The sequence below is a fragment of the Lonchura striata genome, chromosome 12, assembly GCF_046129695.1.
Source record: "Lonchura striata isolate bLonStr1 chromosome 12, bLonStr1.mat, whole genome shotgun sequence".
In the NCBI taxonomy this organism is placed as follows: domain Eukaryota; kingdom Metazoa; phylum Chordata; class Aves; order Passeriformes; family Estrildidae; genus Lonchura; species Lonchura striata.
Window position 1 is genome coordinate 23,106,684 of NC_134614.1, and position 18,525 is coordinate 23,125,208.

General features: G+C 48.2%; 1 protein-coding gene across 1 annotated transcript; it reads left to right on the forward strand.

Moving 5' to 3' along the window:
* The first annotated feature begins 493 nt into the window (after window positions 1-493).
* On the forward strand, window positions 494-17,043 carry ARL8B (ARF like GTPase 8B). The gene is made up of 7 exons (XM_021528992.3): window positions 494-780; window positions 9,259-9,339; window positions 9,919-9,992; window positions 10,402-10,495; window positions 11,082-11,149; window positions 11,387-11,457; window positions 12,840-17,043. The coding sequence occupies exons 1-7, from the start codon at window positions 658-660 to the stop codon at window positions 12,887-12,889; spliced, it is 561 nt and encodes a 186-aa protein (XP_021384667.1). The 5' UTR covers window positions 494-657; the 3' UTR covers window positions 12,890-17,043.
* The last annotated feature ends 1,482 nt before the right edge of the window (window positions 17,044-18,525 follow it).

The following is an 18,525-nucleotide window of genomic DNA, read 5'->3' on the forward strand; positions in this document are numbered from 1 at the left end:
GATTGGGGTCACCCCTCACCACACCCAGCATGGCGGGATTGGGGTCACCCCCCTCACCACAGCCAGCATGGCGGGATTGGGGTCACCCCCTCACAGCACCCAGCATGGCGGGATTGGGGGGTCAGACCCTTCCTCACCACACCCAGCATGGCGGGATTGGGGTCACCCCCTCACAGCACCCAGCATGGCGGGATTGGGGTCACCCCCTCACAGCACCCAGCATGGCGGGATTGGGGTCACCCCTCACCACACCCAGCATGGTGGGATTGGGGTCACCCCTCACCACACCCAGCATGGCGGGATTGGGGTCACCCCCTCACAGCACCCAGCATGGTGGGATTGGGGTCACCCCCTCACCACACCCAGCATGGCGGCCCGGCCCGCCCGGCCCGGCCCGGCCCGGCCCGGTCCTCCCGCCGCCAGGGGCCGCTGCGGCGCGGGGCGGGGCCGGCGGGGCCGGTGAGCGCGGCGTCACGTGCGGGCGGCGGGGGGAGCCGGGCCCGGACGAGCGCGGCTGTCCCGGAGCGGCCGAGAGCAGCGCCCGGCTCGGCACAGCCCGGCTCGGCACAGCCCGGCCCGCAGCGTCCCGGCCCGCCGGAGCCATCGCCCGGCCCACCCCGCACTGCCCCCGGCCCGGCCCGCCCGCCCGCCGCCACGATGTTGGCGCTGCTGTCCCGGCTGCTCGACTGGTTCCGCTCGCTCTTCTGGAAGGAGGAGATGGAGCTGACCCTGGTGGGGCTGCAGTACTCGGGCAAGACCACCTTCGTCAACGTCATCGCGGTGAGCGGGGCCGGGCCGGGCCGGGCCGGGCAGGGGCTGGGTGGACGGAGCGGGGATGGAGCCGGGCCGCGCCGGGCCGCGGGGATGGAGCGGGGATGGAGCCGGGCCGGGCCGCGGGGATAAAGCGGGGATGGAGCGGGGCCGGGGGGATGGAACGGGGCCGGGCCGCGGGGATGGAGCGGGGATGGAGCGGGGCCGGGCCGCGGGGAGCATCTGTGAGCTCTCTCCGGGGGGCTGCCCGGGTTTTGTGAAGCTTCGTGTGGAATGGGACCCGCTCGGCCCCACAGCGGGCTCTGAAGGCGCCTTTGAGTCAGGGTGTTCGGTGTGGCGGGGCTCTGTTAGCAGATGTGGAGATAACATTGTGTGTCTTCAGCTGCCGCCTGCCTTTGACTGCTTTTCGGTAGTTCTAAATCATTTAGGTGTCAGCACCCACTCACGGTTCTCCTCTCAAGTATTTGCTTATCGATTGCTGAAAACCGTGTCAAATAATGTCCTTTCTCTTAAGGTACAACTTAGCTAAGGAGTACAGCTCACAAGCACGAGCCCATCAGCAGCAAGGTGCTGCGCTGGGGCCTGCTGATCTGGTGATGTGCCTGGAGCAGGTAAAGGAAGGGTGTGGGAATACTCCTACACGAAGCTTTTCCATTGTTGAACGAGATAAAGAGTGGCTTTGCCTAAATGGCGTGTTCAGCTTCATCAGTGTCCTGCTGTGCTGATGTATGTGATGGAAAACATTGCAGGAGACAAGCTGGACTTTGGCAGCTCCTGAAATGGGCAGCCAGGGTATCTTTGGGTTTCTCAGGCAATGTGAGTGACCTGGGTGCAGTGCACCTCGAATGAGAAAGCTGATGTCTCCAGCTTTAGACTGAGCACACCATCGCCTCCTCTTTTGGTTCTTGATGCTGTCTCCTTAGCACCATGGAATACTTGTAAAGAATGTATATATTTAAGTGCCAGTTGAATGGGTTAGTGTCTGGGAAAAGGATTTTCATTCTCTTGCAGTTACGCATCATCCTTGCACATTGACAAACACCTTGGCAAACCATACCCAAGCCCTTGAGTAGCTCAGGTGTGAACACTCAGTGGGCTTCCTGATAATCATGGAAAATGGGTTACTTCATTAAAGGCAACTTCTCTGACTAGTTGTCAGCTAAAAGTTGCTGGAGTAACCCAGGAAAGCCCAAAGCCTTTTCTTTCACACTTTGCCAATACATCTTGGCTTGGATTTGTAGAAATGGAGCTCTGAAATTGTTGTTCAGCCTTGATCTATGGCTGCTGAGCTGGTACTGCTTGGAGTGTTTCTGCAGCTGGGGGCTCTCTGCAGGCTTTTCATGCTCTGGAGTCCTCCTTGGGATGGAAAAAACCACTTTGCTTCTGTATAGTAGCAGCAGCAGGAGTTTGGGGAGTTACCTGTGAAGCTCACTGTGGGTATGTGCAGCAGTCAGAGCTGCGGTGGCTGCACATCAGTCGAGTCCATCTAAGTTGTCTCCAGTGGGAAAAGTTTCCCTAAGTAAAGCTGGAGTCTGTTTCCAACCTCCTCTGCGGGGGTTGAATCTTGCAAGGTTTCAGCCACATGTTAGGATCACACCCAGGCATTTATCTGAGTGAGTGCCATTCAGGGAGCCTTGCAAAACCCTGGGGAAGGAGGAAGCTGTTGAGCATGCTGACACAGCCTCCTTAGCTGGTTTAGTTTGGAAGCATCAGGTCACATTTCTGAAGCTTTTAATTAGGAAATCCGGTGAGTCTTTACACGAAAAACCAGAGGGAGGGGGTTTGGCTAGGTCTGTATTATTGGTTTAAACAAAATAATGGCATAAGCTTCAGTTGCCAGTGCAAAATCACTTTTTAGAGCAGTGCAGTCCAAGGCATGCACAGCTGTCTTCTTATTTGCTTCCTTGACTGACTTTGGTTCAGAGTCTGCATTTGGGAATGAGTGCAGGAAAAGAACAACTGCTCTCTGCAGGCCACTTAGTGGTTTGGGTGGATGAGGCTGTTGGGATTCCTCAAACTGAAATGAAAGGAATGACACAGCAAGATGTCCCGTAGGACAGCTCTAAAGGCTGGAGTGCACACCAGGAACTTGGTGTGGCCTAGAAGGTTGTGTGCTGCCTAAGCAAGAGATGTTGCCAGTCTCCACAGCAGTGAGTTTAATCCAACATAAATGTCTAATGTAATCTCTTCCCATCAAATCAGGCATGTGGAACTAGAGGGAAAACTCAACCAGTTCCACAGGGAAGCTTGGTATGAGGCCTGACTGCTGCTGAAGTGGACAGGCCACGAGAGGCAAGCAGTCCAGTTCTAGAATAATCCTTTTCTAGATTGGTGGCGGGTTTTGATCACGTTTTTTCCTCCAGTGTAAACAAACACTTGATTTGTAATCAGACTAAACAAGGGCCTGGAGAGAGGACAAGAGGGAATGGATTTGAACTGAGAGATGGAGAGGTCAGATTAGATATTAGGGATAAATCCTTCCCCATAGGAGTGGGCAGGCCCTGGCACAGGTTCCCAGAGCACCTGTAGCTGCCCCTGGGTCCCTGGAAGTGTCCCTGGATAGGGCTTGGAGCACTCTGGGATAGTGGAAGGTGTCCCTGCCCATGATAGGGGGTGGCACTGGATTGTCTTGAACGTCCCTTCCAACCCAAACCCTCCTGTGTTCAGTTTGATTAGAACGTTTAAAACCCAACGTTAGCAGTGAAATCTCATTAGAGCTGGATTCAGCTAATGCAGCTTCTGCTTTTCTAAGGCTCTGCATTAGTCACTGTCTCTAATTAGATATTAAGCATAAGTTTTCCATGTGCATGAGTAAACTTGCTCACAAGGGAGGATATCATTTCTTCCTGGTCCTAATTTCCCTAATGTGGATGGCCTGTGGTTCTTATTCAGAGAAACTGCATGTCATCCCAGGATCGCATCTGGAATTGTCGGCTCCCGAGCCGAGCCCTGGAAGTGCCCATTATTTACAGCCTCTGCAGGATCTGGTGTTGTTTGCAGCTCCTGGCGTTCCCTGAGCCCGGCAGCTGGAGCTGGGAGCCGTGGCTGTGCTGCTGTGGGGAGCACGAGGGGCTGCTGGCCCTGGGAGGCTGCTGAAACACGGCTCAGGTAAGCTGAGCCTGCCCCCAGGGTGCTCCTGCAGCTCCACACAGTGCATGGAAGAGTGCCTGGCCTGGGGGTTCTGTGGAAGTTCTGCCTGATGCCTGGAAGGTTGATCCTTGATCCAGGTGTTTGGCACTGGAACACTGAAGCTCATTGAGCTGATAGTCAGCGAGCAGAGATCTGGAGGAGTGGGAAGAAGTTGGACTTTCCTGATGCACTTATCAGGTTGAAGAGCTAAACACAACCTGTTTGTGGTGACAGGGTAAATAAGGTCCTTTTTCAGGATTTGTGTCAGAGCCTGAATTAGTGTGGTTGGATTTTTAATTTTGGAATGAGACTGGTTTCTAGAGAGAGGCAATTCCTGAAGTGCCTATCAACGAAAGATTCGTTTGGCCAGCTGGGAGCTGCAACTTCCTTCTGTTCTCATGACTGTTAGAAGTAATTTTGGCTCGAAGAAGCTGCACCAAAGAAGTGGTGGCAGAAATGGGCAGAAAAATACTGCTTTAAAGAGCTCCACTGCTGTTTTAATGCCTTTTGAACCACTCAGGTAGGCCATAAATCTCATGTGTTGTCACTTCATACACACCGTGGCTAAGGGAGAAGGCTGATAAAACTTGAAGTGTTTCTTAATGGCAGAAATCTCTTGAAATGCATTGCATCACTTCATTAGCTAATAAAGCTCCTGGAAGGTGACTCAGACCCTTTCTTTGAGGCCCTGCTTGCTGTACCCTAGGTGGGCTAAAGCAGGTGACTGAAATCAGAATCTCCTTTTTCCACCTTAGTGCTGAGTTCCTGCAGAGCACTTTGTAAGCAATGGCAGAGCTTTAAGTAGCAACATCTGGATAAGGACACTTTCTTGACTGTCAGAAACATTTCATGTCCTGAGCTACTACATGACTGACTTCTAGAAAGACATATACCTTCCTTATGGTAGATATTTGCTAAGTAGTCTATGTCCTTTTAAATATTCAATTGAAGTCAGGGCTGGGGAAATAAAAATGCCTTTTCTTGTCATACACCACTGTTTTGGTTTTGCAGGAATCATTCCTGGAAGTGCTGTTGGGAAGCCTTTGAGGGATTGAAACTTCTAAACTGGAGTTCAGGGTTCTGACCAGGATCATAAGTAGCTGGAACACTGAAGTATTTCCTAAAGAAGGAAGCTGGACTGTAGAAAGTTGATTTGTCCATTTATGAGGCACTGCTTGGTTGAGACTATGAGTGTTGCAGAGGAGGCTTAGTGTAGGGGTAGCTTGATAGAATGCTAAAATTGCACTGCTTTTTAAATAAGTTTTTTAAGAAGACATTTTGGAGACATGAAGCATTTTTTCTTAGTGTGGAAAGAAATAAATTTTTAGGGATGAGCAGCAGGGTTTGATGTAATACTCTGGTTCAGGTGGATTGGGAGTGTCCTGGCTGGATTCCATACTCCACTGGTGTTGTCTCCTAGTTGGTTAAGCTTGTTTGTGATCTCATCTAGCTGGATGAAAAGTATTGTGATTAAAGATAAAACAATCTTTGCTGTGTAATAACGAAATCTGTATGAAGAAATGGATCCTTTAACAGTAGTGAGTCATGTCAGCTTTATGAGATGCAAACTAAAGGCTGCCCTGACCTTCTCTGATGATAAAGAATGTCCTTGTGCAGGCTGTGGAATCAGAATCAAGCTGCTTAGGGGGCTGACAGTCCCTAGAGTTGTCCAAGGCCAGGCTGGACAGGGCTTGGAGCAGTCTGGGGTAGTGGAAGGTGCCCCTGCCCATGGCAGGGGGTGGAACTGGATGGGCTTTGAGGTTCCTCCCAGTTGAAACCACTCTACCATTCCATAACTCCCTGGAATTTGAATTTCTGCCTGTAGCTTATGGTTTTGGAGAGGCAGATGAAGAAACCCAAATGTGTTTTGTTTGGTTTATGGTTTGACTCAAGACAACTGGAAATGGTAGGTTTAATAAGGTTGTTGTAATATTAAATTAAAAAAGAGACTGAACTTGCATCCTTTCTACACTTCTGGAATGTCAGGGGATGGCAAGTTAAACACTTGTCCTAAATTTTCCTCTGGGAAAGGAACTGTACCTGTAGCTGGCTTGTTCAGAAATGCTGCAGTCTGAATTAGTGCTGATACAGGTGAGCTGCACCCACACTGATCCATGGAATAAAGTCCCTTAGTTCAGCCTGGATGCAGTTTTGCTGCTCTGAATAATCCTTATCCAACATAAGTACTCATCTGGGTAAGTGGGTTCATGCTGCACTAAAATCTCATGTTTGGGTTCTCCAGGACCTTTGGAGGGAGCATCTTTTAAACCAGGAGGCTGAAGGATTAATCCTGGAGGCTCTTAGCCTCTGAAATTGGCTGTTTAGTCTCCCTGACCCTTATCTCCCACGCAGCTTGGTGTTAACTTTGTTTGGTGACCTTGGGTTTTTGCTGGTGCTGTGTGGTCTGTGTGACCTCGGGGCTGAGGCTTCCACCAGAATCCCTGCTGGGACAGCTCCAGGAGCCCTGCAGGGAGGTCAGGCTCTGCCCGCTGGGGTGGCACCAGCGCTGAAAACAAGGCGCTGCTGGATTTGTCAGCGCCTACTCCTGCTGTCCTTGATGAGCGTTTGAGCAGTGCTGCTGTGTGTGACAACAGCCAAAGACTTTCCCATCGGGAACTGAGAATATTGCTGTGTGTATCAAACTTGTTTTAAAGCTGGTGTTTCAGGGAAAAGCATCTGACTGTGAGCACACAGTGATAGCATCGAGTACTCTGCTCTGGGAGGGAAGCCTGATTCAAACCAAGTGACTGCTAGTAAAAGTATGTTCCTTTTGTTCTGCTCTTCGAGTAGCTTTTGCATATGAATACTCTAAGTTGAAGCTGAATTCCTTGCTGTTTTCCTCTGAGGAGGTAGTAAACAAAAGCCCTCTAAATTCTGACTGTAGAGAACAGTTTCTGGGCCAAGGCAATTGAATGTAGTAGCAGAATCCATCAAAGGAGATCACTGTCTGCTGCTACAATCCTTTACAATCGTTTTAACCGATTTTTGACCTGTCTTAAAAGAGAAGGGGACTTCCAAAAGCTTCCTTTGGGTCCAGTGCCTGTGAGCACCCACACTCCCATCAGGGGAAGGTCTTTCAAGTGAGGACCTGAGCTGACCCATATGACCAGGTCAGCTCGGGATCGTCCCTCTGCAAAGCAGAGAACAGGCAGCTGAAACTCAACTGAGCGACTGCAGTTTTAAGGTTTTGAGGTTTTAAGCAAGTCAAAACAAGTTTGGGGATGTGCAGCGTGGGTAGAGAACACTTGGGAAGGAATAAGATGCAGCAGCTTTCCTGAAGATTCTGTAAAAGTTTCCCTGTGGTGGGTCACAGTAATTTCAACATTACATTAAAGATGTGGTAAATGAAGTGCTGCTCCAATCTGCAGGAATCTGCATGCTGAAAGAGCAGTGGGAGATCATGAAATTGGTCCTGAACGCGCTGCAATTAGTGGGATGACTGGCACAGGGAGTGCTGCAAGGGAGGGCTGTAAACTCCTCAGGGATGGGCAGGGAGTGTTTGCACAGCCTCGAGCTTGATGAGGGTCATGATAAAATTGTTTATGGGTAGGAATCAGGGGGAAGGCCAAGGCAGATATCCTGGTGGGAGTCTCTTCTAGACCACCGGCCCAGGATGAAGAGGCACCAAAATCCTCCTTAAGCTGCTGGTGAGCTGAAGTCTCAGCGTGGCTAGGCCTTGTTCTCATAGGGGACCTCAGCTTCCCACAGGTCTGCTGGAAATAAACCCAGCAGGGAGGTGATGAGTCCAGGAGGTTCCTGGAATGTGTGTTCCTATTGATAAGAACAGCTCTCGAGAGAAGGGTCTGGAAGGATCTGAGTGGGAATAGTTGGCAGCATCTGGGGTAAGGCTCAGCAGCACAGAGATGGAGGCTCAGGGAGTGCTTGGGAGCCACTGGGATGGGAGCTGTGGGTGTGGGGTGTGACTGTGGAGGCAGGAATGTGGAGGCAGGAATGCTGTGGTGCTTGAGCAACGTGGCAAGTGACCCTTCAGAGGCAAGATGTGTTTGAGGAGCTGGACTGAGCTGCCCCAGGCGTGGCAGCAGAGCTGACCACGGGCTCTGAGCTGTGCTGGTCACTCTGGCTGCAATGGGCAGCTCAGGCCGTGGCATTTTGGGCAGGAATGGGCAGCTCCTGGACTGGCGTTCTCATTGGGCACTCACCCTGCCACGTTGGAGGGGTAGAGTGGCTTCTGAAGCAGTGCTTCAGGATCTGACCCAGGCTCCTCGTGCAGCCCTGGTCCTGCTGGCCACACTGTTCCTGATAGAAGCCAGGAGCTGTTGCCCTCCATGGCCACCTGGCCAGGCTTAGTTGCTCCTTGCAGCTTGGGGGCATCAGGCCCTAATTCTGGGGTGGTGTGTCTGCTTCAGAGATCCCACAAGGCTTTGAACCCCAGGAAACTTCTCTGGCCAATGTCAGGGGAGAGATGCAGACTTTGCTGCTGTGATACCAAACCCTAATTAAACAACTGAATGCTTTGGAATCAACCCTTATTTTTCCAAATGTGCTTGACTGTCTGGTTCTATTACACATAATGGATGTAGTGAGCTTCATAATGGCCACTGTGGCTGATTCACCTTCTGCCAAACAGCCAAGGGAGAAATCTGTAGTAGTGTTGAAAACTCTTGTTATGGCTGCAGGAGATAGTTGGGAACTTGGTTGTCAAGCTGCTGCAGATGGAAGCGTTACAGACAGTAAAAATCCACCACTGGGGAAGCTCTCAGTGCAGTGCTGCTTGCAGCAGGTCTGTCCCAGCTGGGAGTGCTGCTGGAAAGCAGCTCAGATCCTCTGGAGCTGCATTTGCCACTGCTGCACACATTGGGCAGTGGCCTGGCAGGAGGCTGACCCGGCAGGTCCTTCCACTCTGCAGCCTTTTACACTGCTCAGGGAGTCACCCCATCGCTGTGGGTTGGAGGCTTCTCCACAAGAGTGATTTATTGCTGCAAATGCTGGCCAGAGAGCAGCTTGCATCAGAGGGAGCCCTCGTGGATATTTCTAGCTCCCAGGTAACTGGGAGATCCCGACATGCAGGTCTGGCTCCAGCAGAAGGAGGGGAATGTCTCTTCCCTTTCCAGCCCTGGCTGTCCATGTGCTAAGCTGTGCAAAGCACTTTCCCAAGTGACTTTGCTCCCCTGCCTGCTTCAAGGTTTGAAAAATTATTTCAGTGCTTGTAAGAAATGAGTTGTCTGACTTGACACAAGCTCCAGTACACGTGGATTTAACATCCATGACTTCTTGGCCGTAAAACCTTCAGTTGGAAGGCAAATGGTTCGGAAAAGCTTGTGATATTTTACTATGTAAACCAGCTGTGTCAGATAAGCACTAAATTTAACTTTCTCTTTTTTTTTTTCTTTTTTCCAGTCAGGTCAATTCAGTGAAGATATGATTCCTACTGTGGGCTTCAACATGAGGAAAGTTACAAAGGGTAATGTTACAATAAAGGTATGTTGCCATTGTTGACTGTTTTCTTTAGTTCTAGTTTGAAATGTATATGCTTGCTCTGTTTTGTTTCCAGCCTTGAGGCAAATATAGAACACTGAAGAGGCTCAGCTAAATCTGTTGCGTAGCTTAAGAAGACATTTATGTTTATTTATGGAGTTTCTGAAATGAGAATCTGTGTGTGATTCCCAGGTTCATGGACTAGTTAAAGCACAGCTGTGATAATGCTGTCTGGCTTAGATCTGAGTGCTTGAGGCCCAGAGATGCTGCTTTCCTTCTTATAACTTTGCTTAAGGCGAAGTTTTTTAGGTGAATACATTGTATTTTCTTGTGTAGCTCAGTGTGTAACTTTCATCCAGAGGATGTTCTTGCATCTGGTGCAAGGTGCTCCCGTTTGCACCTCCTGCTGTTGGGCCCTAAGCTCTGAGCAGCTGTGCAAGGCATTATTCCTGTTTTCACATGGGAGGGGTCAAGCAGCTGCATAAGGAGGAAGGAAAAACTGTAGTGATTTCTTGTCTTATCTTTGCCTGACATGTTTAAACACAGTGCATGGCTAAATTGTCTTTCTCCCCTTGTCTCAAGATTTGGGATATAGGAGGGCAGCCCCGATTCCGAAGCATGTGGGAGCGATATTGCAGAGGAGTTAATGCTATTGTGTAAGTGTCCTTCCTTCAGCTCTGCTTCCTTCACAGGCTGCTCTTCTCTGGGAGCCTTCCTAGCCCTGCATGCCTGACTCTGTAGTTCTCCTTGTGATTCTGAACCCTCACTGCAGCCACACTGACCTTGTTCACCCTTAAGGTCAGGGCTCAGAATGGGTTTTATCAGTGTCTGATCTGGAGTACTAACTCCTCCCTGTCTGAACTGGGTGGCAGTGCTAACCCACAGTATCTTCCTTCTGCCTTGGTCTTAGAGAACTTTTTTTTTTAAGAACTAAATTCTTTGCTCAGAAGTCCTAGCTTTGTTGCAAGCCTCGTTGAGTGTGCTCAAACCTGGCAGTGTAAAGGAAAGAGTGATGTTTGTGCAGGAGCTCAGTGTCACTGACCTAACCTGAAATTCTCTTTAAAGCTACATGGTAGATGCTGCAGATCGTGACAAAATAGAAGCCTCTCGGAATGAGCTGCACAATCTTCTAGATAAGCCCCAGTTACAAGGAATCCCTGTAAGTAACATCACCTTAAACACCATTAAATGTCTGTGCATCACTTGAGCAACTCTGAAGTCTGCCTTGAACTCTGAATTATAAAGTCCAACATTACTGGTATAAGCCAATACCTGCCCCCAGTGCCTTAAACCAGTTTTTGACCTTCAGTGGTCTTATTTCACTCCGTGTTCCTAAAACATAATAAATACAATTGAAATAGTAATTTAGAGGATTCCACAGAATTAGTTTGAGCTATTGACTAAAAGTTAATCACAGTGTAGTACAGAAGTGTAGAGTAAGTTTGGGGAATCTCAGATGAGTGTGTTGCAAGTGTCCTGAGATTTATCAGCTGACATATTCTCTTGCTTGCTCTTTGCACAGAACAGTTTATTTGTACCCCCTCTTTCCCTGTGACTAGGTCAGTCTTCTTTCTTGATCTGGTTTAAGTGAATATCTCATTCCATTAGATTTAATAGGCAGATGCACACTGCTCATGAGGCTCCCTTGAAGTTTGTTGGTTTTCTGGTTTTGGTTGGGGTTTTTGTCTGTTTGCTTTGGGACTTTTTTAAGCAAAGCCACAACCATTTCCTTCTCCGGATTTCAGGTTCTAGTACTTGGAAATAAGAGAGACCTTCCTAATGCTTTGGATGAGAAACAGCTAATTGAAAAGATGTAAGTCTAACCCTTGCTAAGAAACATTTCTCTTTCTCAATGAATTTATGCACATAGGGTTGTTATTAGATCAGGAAGCTTGCATTTATGAGTAGAGAACCCAGCAGCAGCAGGTAACTGAATATTGTACAGAGCTGGTTGTGTGGGGAAGGGGAAGAGGAACAGCTCAGATTGTCAGTAAGAGCCCTTGTGTCAGTGAAACGTGTGACATTTCATGTAATGTTCTGTCTTTCCTAGGAACCTTGCTGCTATTCAGGACAGAGAAATCTGCTGCTACTCAATTTCTTGCAAAGAGAAAGATAATATAGGTAACTATTAACCCAAACCACTGAGAATTATGAAGTGCTGTCAGAGGATGGATTGGGGGGATTGTAACTTCTTAAACACAAACTTCCTGTCTTCAGGAAACCAGGAACAAATCAAAGACCAGTGTGTGAGTGTATGGGTTAAATTCAGCTTAACTCCTGATGGCAGTGAGGAAGCCTGAGTGCTGTTAAAGTTTTAGGTGTTGTAGTTACCAAAAAATGCCAATCCCTGTGAAATCTGCTCCTTTCTTCAGTCAGTTTGCAGGAAAGAGCTGACTAGTCTATGAGCATGGCCTGAATGATTTTATACTTTTGTCAGGTGCTCTTACCTCTGCCTCACTTAGTCAGGATGCCAAGTACTTGCAGCAAGTTTTCCCCCAAGATTATTCCCTTGAAATAATCACCTTCCTTGCTGTGTTATCAGTTTGTGTTGTGGCATCTGCCAGTCCCCGTTCCCTAAAGCCAAACAGTGCCTTTTCCAGGCACACACATCAAATGCTTCAGAACTTGTGGAGTTCAAAGGAGAAACCATGTCCTGTGATCTCTTCTGGTATTTGCCACAAGATTTGTTAGTAAACTGAAGTGAAAACAGAATTTAACAACACTTTCCACCCTTTTCCTGATGTCTTCCATGAGATTGACACTGGTGCTTTGCCAGGGTAATGGGAGTTTGCTGATGAGGAAACTACAGGGTGATGTTCCAGGAGAAGCTCTGAAGGATACCAGGATGGCTTTAGAGGGAAAAAAGCTTCTTTCTAGAAAAACTGAATAATCTGTGGAGCAGATGTGGCTTCCAAGAAGCCCCTGTCACCTTAGCATCAGTTAAAGGTTCAGACATGTTGGAAGGAAGCAGAGACTCCCTCCTGTGGAGATCCACACCAGGCTCCCAGCACAGCTGAGCATCACTGAGGCTCTGGGGAAGGAGCTGCTGGAGGGGAGCCAGGGCCTTTCCCTTCCTTAGGAGAGCCTCCAGGCAGGGAGGAGCAGGATGCCTTGGACCACAGGGCTAAACCAGCTTTGTTCTCATCAGGGGAGGAGCTGCAGGCTGGCTGAGCAGAGCAGTGCTGGCCTAAAACTAATGATTGGAGCCACGGTGAAGTGTTCCATGAAGGAATATCTTATTCCTGGAGAGGGACAGAGCTGAGGAACCAGGACGTGTGGGGCAGTGCCTGTCACTGTTACCTAAAGGATGCTTAACAGTTACAGGATCAAAGCATGGACAGCAAACATCCTAAAGAACCATTGTGTTCATCTGCCCTGAACTATCCTCTAGAGAAGGGTTTGGATATTCCTGCCCTGTCTTTGGGACACTGGAATACCAGAGCCTTGCCACGTATACCAATACAGACACCTGAATGTGGAACTTCTCTTCTCTCTCCCTGTAGATATCACGCTTCAGTGGCTTATTCAGCATTCAAAATCTAGAAGAAGCTGAAGTCTTCCTGGAATCTCCAGTACCAGTTGGCCATAATCTCAATTGTCCACTTCCCTCCATAATGAGATACTACCCAAAAATCCTGTATCAAGAATCTGCCTTTTCACGGTTCATTTCTCATGTGCACTGCTGAAGACTTGTATTCCTATTCTGTCACAAAACAACTAGAGTTGTCATGATAAAGTCAGCACAAATATTTATTTTACAACCATCTGTGGTGGGAGGGTTGTGGTGGGGGGCTTTTTAAAGACAATATCTCTACCATGTTAACTATGATGGTACACTCTGTTCTGGTTTTTCAGGGCCAGGTTTTTATATGATTTTCAGCAAGTGTTTTATTTCTAGTGTTTAGTGGCTTGAAATTGCTGATGCTTGACAGCATTAAGATTCTGTAAGATGCCACATACAGTAGTTAGAAAACATTTAAGCGTGAGTTGTGGGATTCTGACTGATCTCACAAATGCATGTGATGTGTGTATGTAAGCAGAGAAATGGAAACTGTTTGCAGAGGGGAGCACAAGGCATAGATCAGCACCACTAATCTACAGCTGAGATCCTGTCACTTGAAAAAGAAAACTCTCATGATGAATTAGGAAAGTCATCTGTTTAAAATCATTCTGTTGCTTCTGTTTAACATTTATGTGGGGGATGGGAATGGACTGTTCTGTCAAACTTCCAAAAATTGGAGTATTCCAGCATGAAAACAAATCGCTAGGAACATCAGGCTGTGTTCAAATACATTTTTCTATCTCCAGATACTCATGGTCTCTCTCTGAAATGAGAACATGCATTCTGAGCAGCTGCATGACACCCAAATTACTGATGCTCTTGTATCGAGGCAGTTGTTGACCTTTAGCACAATCTGTGTGTAATTGTCAGTGTCTCTCCTGCTCCTGGAATGGCTGGGCACAGTTTCACCTGGTGCTATGGAATACCTGGGCTATTGTGACAACTCTAGACCCTCCTGCTTTCTCGATGTAACCACGTGCAAAGCCTGTCAGATGCAAGGAAATGTTTTGCTGTGTCAAAGCACAAGAGATCCAATGAATTGATCCTGTCTCTTGACTAGCTCCTGCAGCTTAGGGAAGTGTGTATAAACTCCAGACCGTAATGTTTCTGTAGCTTTACTTTCTCAGTGACTTCAGCATATTAAAAGGGACAGCCTTGTTAAGACTGGTTTGTTCATCCAGCAGTGTCTGTAGCTACTCGTGTGTGCAGATCCATGGTGCAGCTGCTTGTGTTGCCTCACACTGTGTGTGATTGCTCAGCTCCAGGTGGTTTGCATCCCTGGGAGCCCCGGGCTGGGAGCAGCTTTGTCCCCCTCCCTTCTGAGAGCCAGTGTTCATGCAGACTGCCATGGCCTTACTGTGTGTCCCAGCTCTGGCACTGCTGCACAGACACTACACGCTGCCTGCCTTCAGTCTGAAGTTACACTTTGACTTTTTGTCCCCTTTTAGTTCTCTCAAGCATGGTTTCAATTAATCCATACTCTGGTGCTGTAGAGGAGAGGGTGTATTAACCTGCTGCTGTAGTCCCGAGTTCACCAGAACTGCTACAGTTACTTTTATTTAGCAAATTTGCTTGTGCCTATAATAAGGAAACTAAACTAGAATGTGTGAATCTTTGTGGGGGACCAGGTCACTGTTTAGTTAACTGGCCTATAGCTAAACTTGATGTGTTTGGTGTTTATCTACTTCACTGCTTTCTGCGTTTATGGCATCCAAACACTACCAATTGTTAACCTGTGCATTACTCTCTGCATGTGAACAACTTATACAATTACTGAACTTTGTAAATACGTGATTTTTTTTTATTTAGGTGGATGCATATGTTGGTTTACTGCTCTTCAGCTTTATTCAATAAACTTATGTTTTGAGGGTTGTATTGACACTTAACTGCCTGAGTTGATGTGGCTGAAATAATGGAAAAACACAATGGGATGTCTATCTCCTCTGCCAAAGATTACAGTGGGGGAAGAAGGATTGGTAAATACCTGAGCTGATTTATATTCTGTGGTTCAACTATTCCAGTGACATGCTCACAAAATTCCCTTTGAGGCCTGGGGCTTGCTCACCTCACCTGAGCAGGCTCAGATAGTCTGAGCAGATTGCAGGGCTTTTTTATTTGTATGGAAAGCACTGGTCAGCTGCAGGGTCTGAAGTAAGGGCAGCCTTCTGGAGCTCTGTTTTCAGGAGAGAAATGCTGTCTGCAATCTTGGTTCTTGTGTCAAGCCTAGAGTGAAATCTTTGTTTTACTAGTACAGGTGTCAGATCTTGCAGTGCCCGATCATTCACTGGCAATTAAAGCAGAAGGATTCTTATTTCAGTGCAAAGTGAGGTTTTTGTTGACTGAGGTCTTGAACAAAATCTCTGCTGTGACTTTAATCTGAAGTTTCACTGACTGTTCATCCCAAAGGTTCTTGTATCAATTTCTCTTAGGATGCTGATTAATTAGTAGGACTGCCTGTAAGCATCTTCCAATTAATGGTAAGAAATTGGATGTCTTGTTTCAGGCCTGTCTCCATGTAAGCTTTCAAACTTACTGAGCTGTATCAGGTTAGTTTTGAGTGCAGGTCTTTGAGCATCCTTCGTGTGTGACTTGGCTGGTGGGAAGGACTAGTGAGTGACCTGTTAAATTTCCTGTGCATATTTCTTTGGGAGTTTCCTGCATGCAAAACAAGCTCCCTGCAGTTCATAGTCAAAGTAAAATGTCTCTAGACACCATTCTGGAAACAGTGTTGGTGCACCAAGCCTTGTCAGCCTGGTTGGTGTGTAGCAGTAGCAGTCATCAGTAAGTCAGCTGTGGTATGAACTGGCCCACAGCTCTTTGCTTGATGTGGTATTTCAGTACCAGTTTCTGTTTCTAGGTGTAAATAGCAGGGAAAGACACAGGGGCCCCTTATGATGTGTGTGTTCTAAAAGGTGCATTTGCAGCACTCCCCAAAATGCCCCCAGGTGCATTTCACAGCTGTTGTGGTACTGCTCTGCCAGATGCCCCTGGTCTCTCCTGTGGCAGGCAGGAGCCCTCAGAGTGGCTGTTTGATTCCAGTGCACAGGGCTGCACTTGTTCTGTTTCTGCCCTCGAGAAACTTGACAGGTACCTTTTGTTTGAAAAGGGAACTGGAGGAATTGTTTCCTTGAATTGCAGGAGAGTTATCCTTGGAATGTCGCTGTCCTCCCAGCTTCAGTGTGGATGGTGGTTCCTTGAAGTGCAGTTACAGAGCAGGGGAGTTCCCATCACCCAGGGACAGCTGAGGGCTGGGCAGCTGCACAGAGCAGCTCCGTCCCACCCCTTGGCAACAGGAAAGATGCACCAATGTGGAGCTGTTCCAGCATCCAATAATCCAATTTCTCAATGATTTTATGTTTTCTCTTTGCATCTCGGTGGAAACAGGTTGGAAAGATTTTGGGTGCTGACATATCAAACTGCATAATCTTCACTTTATGGTAAAAGTAAAGGCCAAAGAAAATGCCTTAAACAGTCTCTCTGTTGAATCTAGGAGTGTTGTGCAGGGATCTGTAATAACCTGAGGTATGGCTTAGCAGGATTATCAAACTTTGAACTCCCTGAGGTTTCCTTTGTCGTTTGTGGCTGTGCAGTGGCACGTCCTGGTTTGCTTTGTGCAGGACCTGTGCTCCCCCTGCATGCCCAGCACTGCTCCCCTGCCCTGCCCCTGCAGCGTGGATCCCAAAAAGGGCTGCACAGCAGGATGCTTGGCTGTGTTTCTGAGCTGACACGGACAGCGAGTCGTGTTAAAGGAGAAATAATGTGTGAGTGCCTGAGCTTCAGGGCTTTAGTTCCCAAAACGTGAGTGCAGAAGAGCTTGTCTCACCAGACCATGACCTTGAGAGTGCTGTGTTGCATTAGGGCTGCAGCTGCTGCCTGTTCAGTGTGGCTTGGTGAAACGGGTTTTCTTTTACATGTCACTCCAGTGGCAAACACAGAATGGCACTCAGAGGGGCTTTGCACATACTCTTTAAAAGGAGAAGTGAAATACTTGATTTTATTTCCCCCCCAGTGGAAGGTGGGTAAGTAGACCTTTGTGCCAGGATTAGTGCCTTTTAATTATGACATGACAGGTTTTATTCTGTTAAAGGCAACATGTATCATTGTGATAATTTTGAAGTGCTTCAATAAAGTGTTGTTGAAAACCATTTTTTTGCATATTCATCTGTAGTAGGATAGCTGCTTTTATCATTGTTAGAAATATCTAAGAGCCCTCATTATCTAATTTAATTACATAACTTCATCTGGACAGTGACTGTAAATCTTGTGCTTAGTGGGGGCAACTTCGAAAGGCTGTGAAATTCCCATCCCAGATTATTTTTGTTCTGGTACTGGAAGCATTGGCTGGTCTTATTTGTGTTTCTCTCCAAAAAGATCCATTGGGTTGAAGTTCCTGAACAATATTATTCAACAAACAGAGCAAACACATCAGTAGGGGAAGAAAAAGTTGTGGTGTGTGAAATTTAAAGCTAAACTTGATTTTCTCAAGAGTATCAAAAGTAAGTAAACTGTTAATGTGATTTTGTGCAATTGTGTTAACTTGGGGTGTGGATACTTCAGTCTTTGCAGCAAGAAGGCATTTTCCTCTGTTTAGAATCAATAATGAAGTCCCTTCTTGGTTTGGATAACATTTAAAAGATCCATGAATTCTGCAGTCTGAGGAAGGGGGCTGAAAGATTCTCCAGTCTAGAGGATTTTAATCAAAGTCAGCATCCAGAAGTCTGGATGGACCACTGAGCTGTGATACTTGGTTTGGATTTAGTCATTCTACCGTTTCTGTTACATTAATTGGAAAACAAAGATCTGACTTCTGAACTACTCTGAAATACATGCTGAAGACAGATCATTATTGTCCGGTTGTTTGTCTGCGCATAGCAAGTCCTTAATTTTTATTCTCGTGTAGGCATGTTCCACATTCTGTCCCGTTTCCTTGTAACAAACCAGCAGGCACTTCGGGAAAGGATGCAGCAGCAGCGTGAAATGCAGCTCAGCTCAGTGACAAGTGACCAGCTCACAGCCAGCCGCTCCATGCTGTGAACCCTGGGGTGGCTCGGAGCTGGCTTTCCTCTTTACCTCCCCCAGCTGTGTTTCTTTCCGTTCGCTTATCTTCCAGAGGATTGATTTTACCCGTAGTGCCGGAGCCAGTTCACTCTCACATGCACACCTGCCATTTGTCAGCTCCTCTTTCTGCAGCTCTGGGGAGCCGCAGCTGGGCCGGCTCACCCCTGGTGCTGTGCTCCTCCAAATCCCCGTGGGCATCATCCCCCGCAGGATGCCGGCCCGGGAGGGAGCGTGCCTCGGCTTCCCGGCGGCTCCGGCCACCGGCAGGGACGGGCACCCCAGCCCTCCGTGGGCAGTCCCTGAGCACCCTTTCCCCGCCGTCCAGCCGCTGTTCCCGGTTCCCGAACCTTTCCCCGAGCGCCGGGCCGTGCCTGTGGCCGCAGGGCAGGGCCCGGCCCGAGCCGTGCCACGACAGCCCCGCGCCGCCCCGCCCCTTTATCACCGCCGCGCCGTGCCTTTGATTGACACACCGCGCGCCCAATGGCCGGCTGCCATTCAAGCCTCCGCGCCGGCTCCACCAATAGCACCGCGGCGTGGGCGGGCCCTTCGCCGCTCCCAACCCGTGTTTC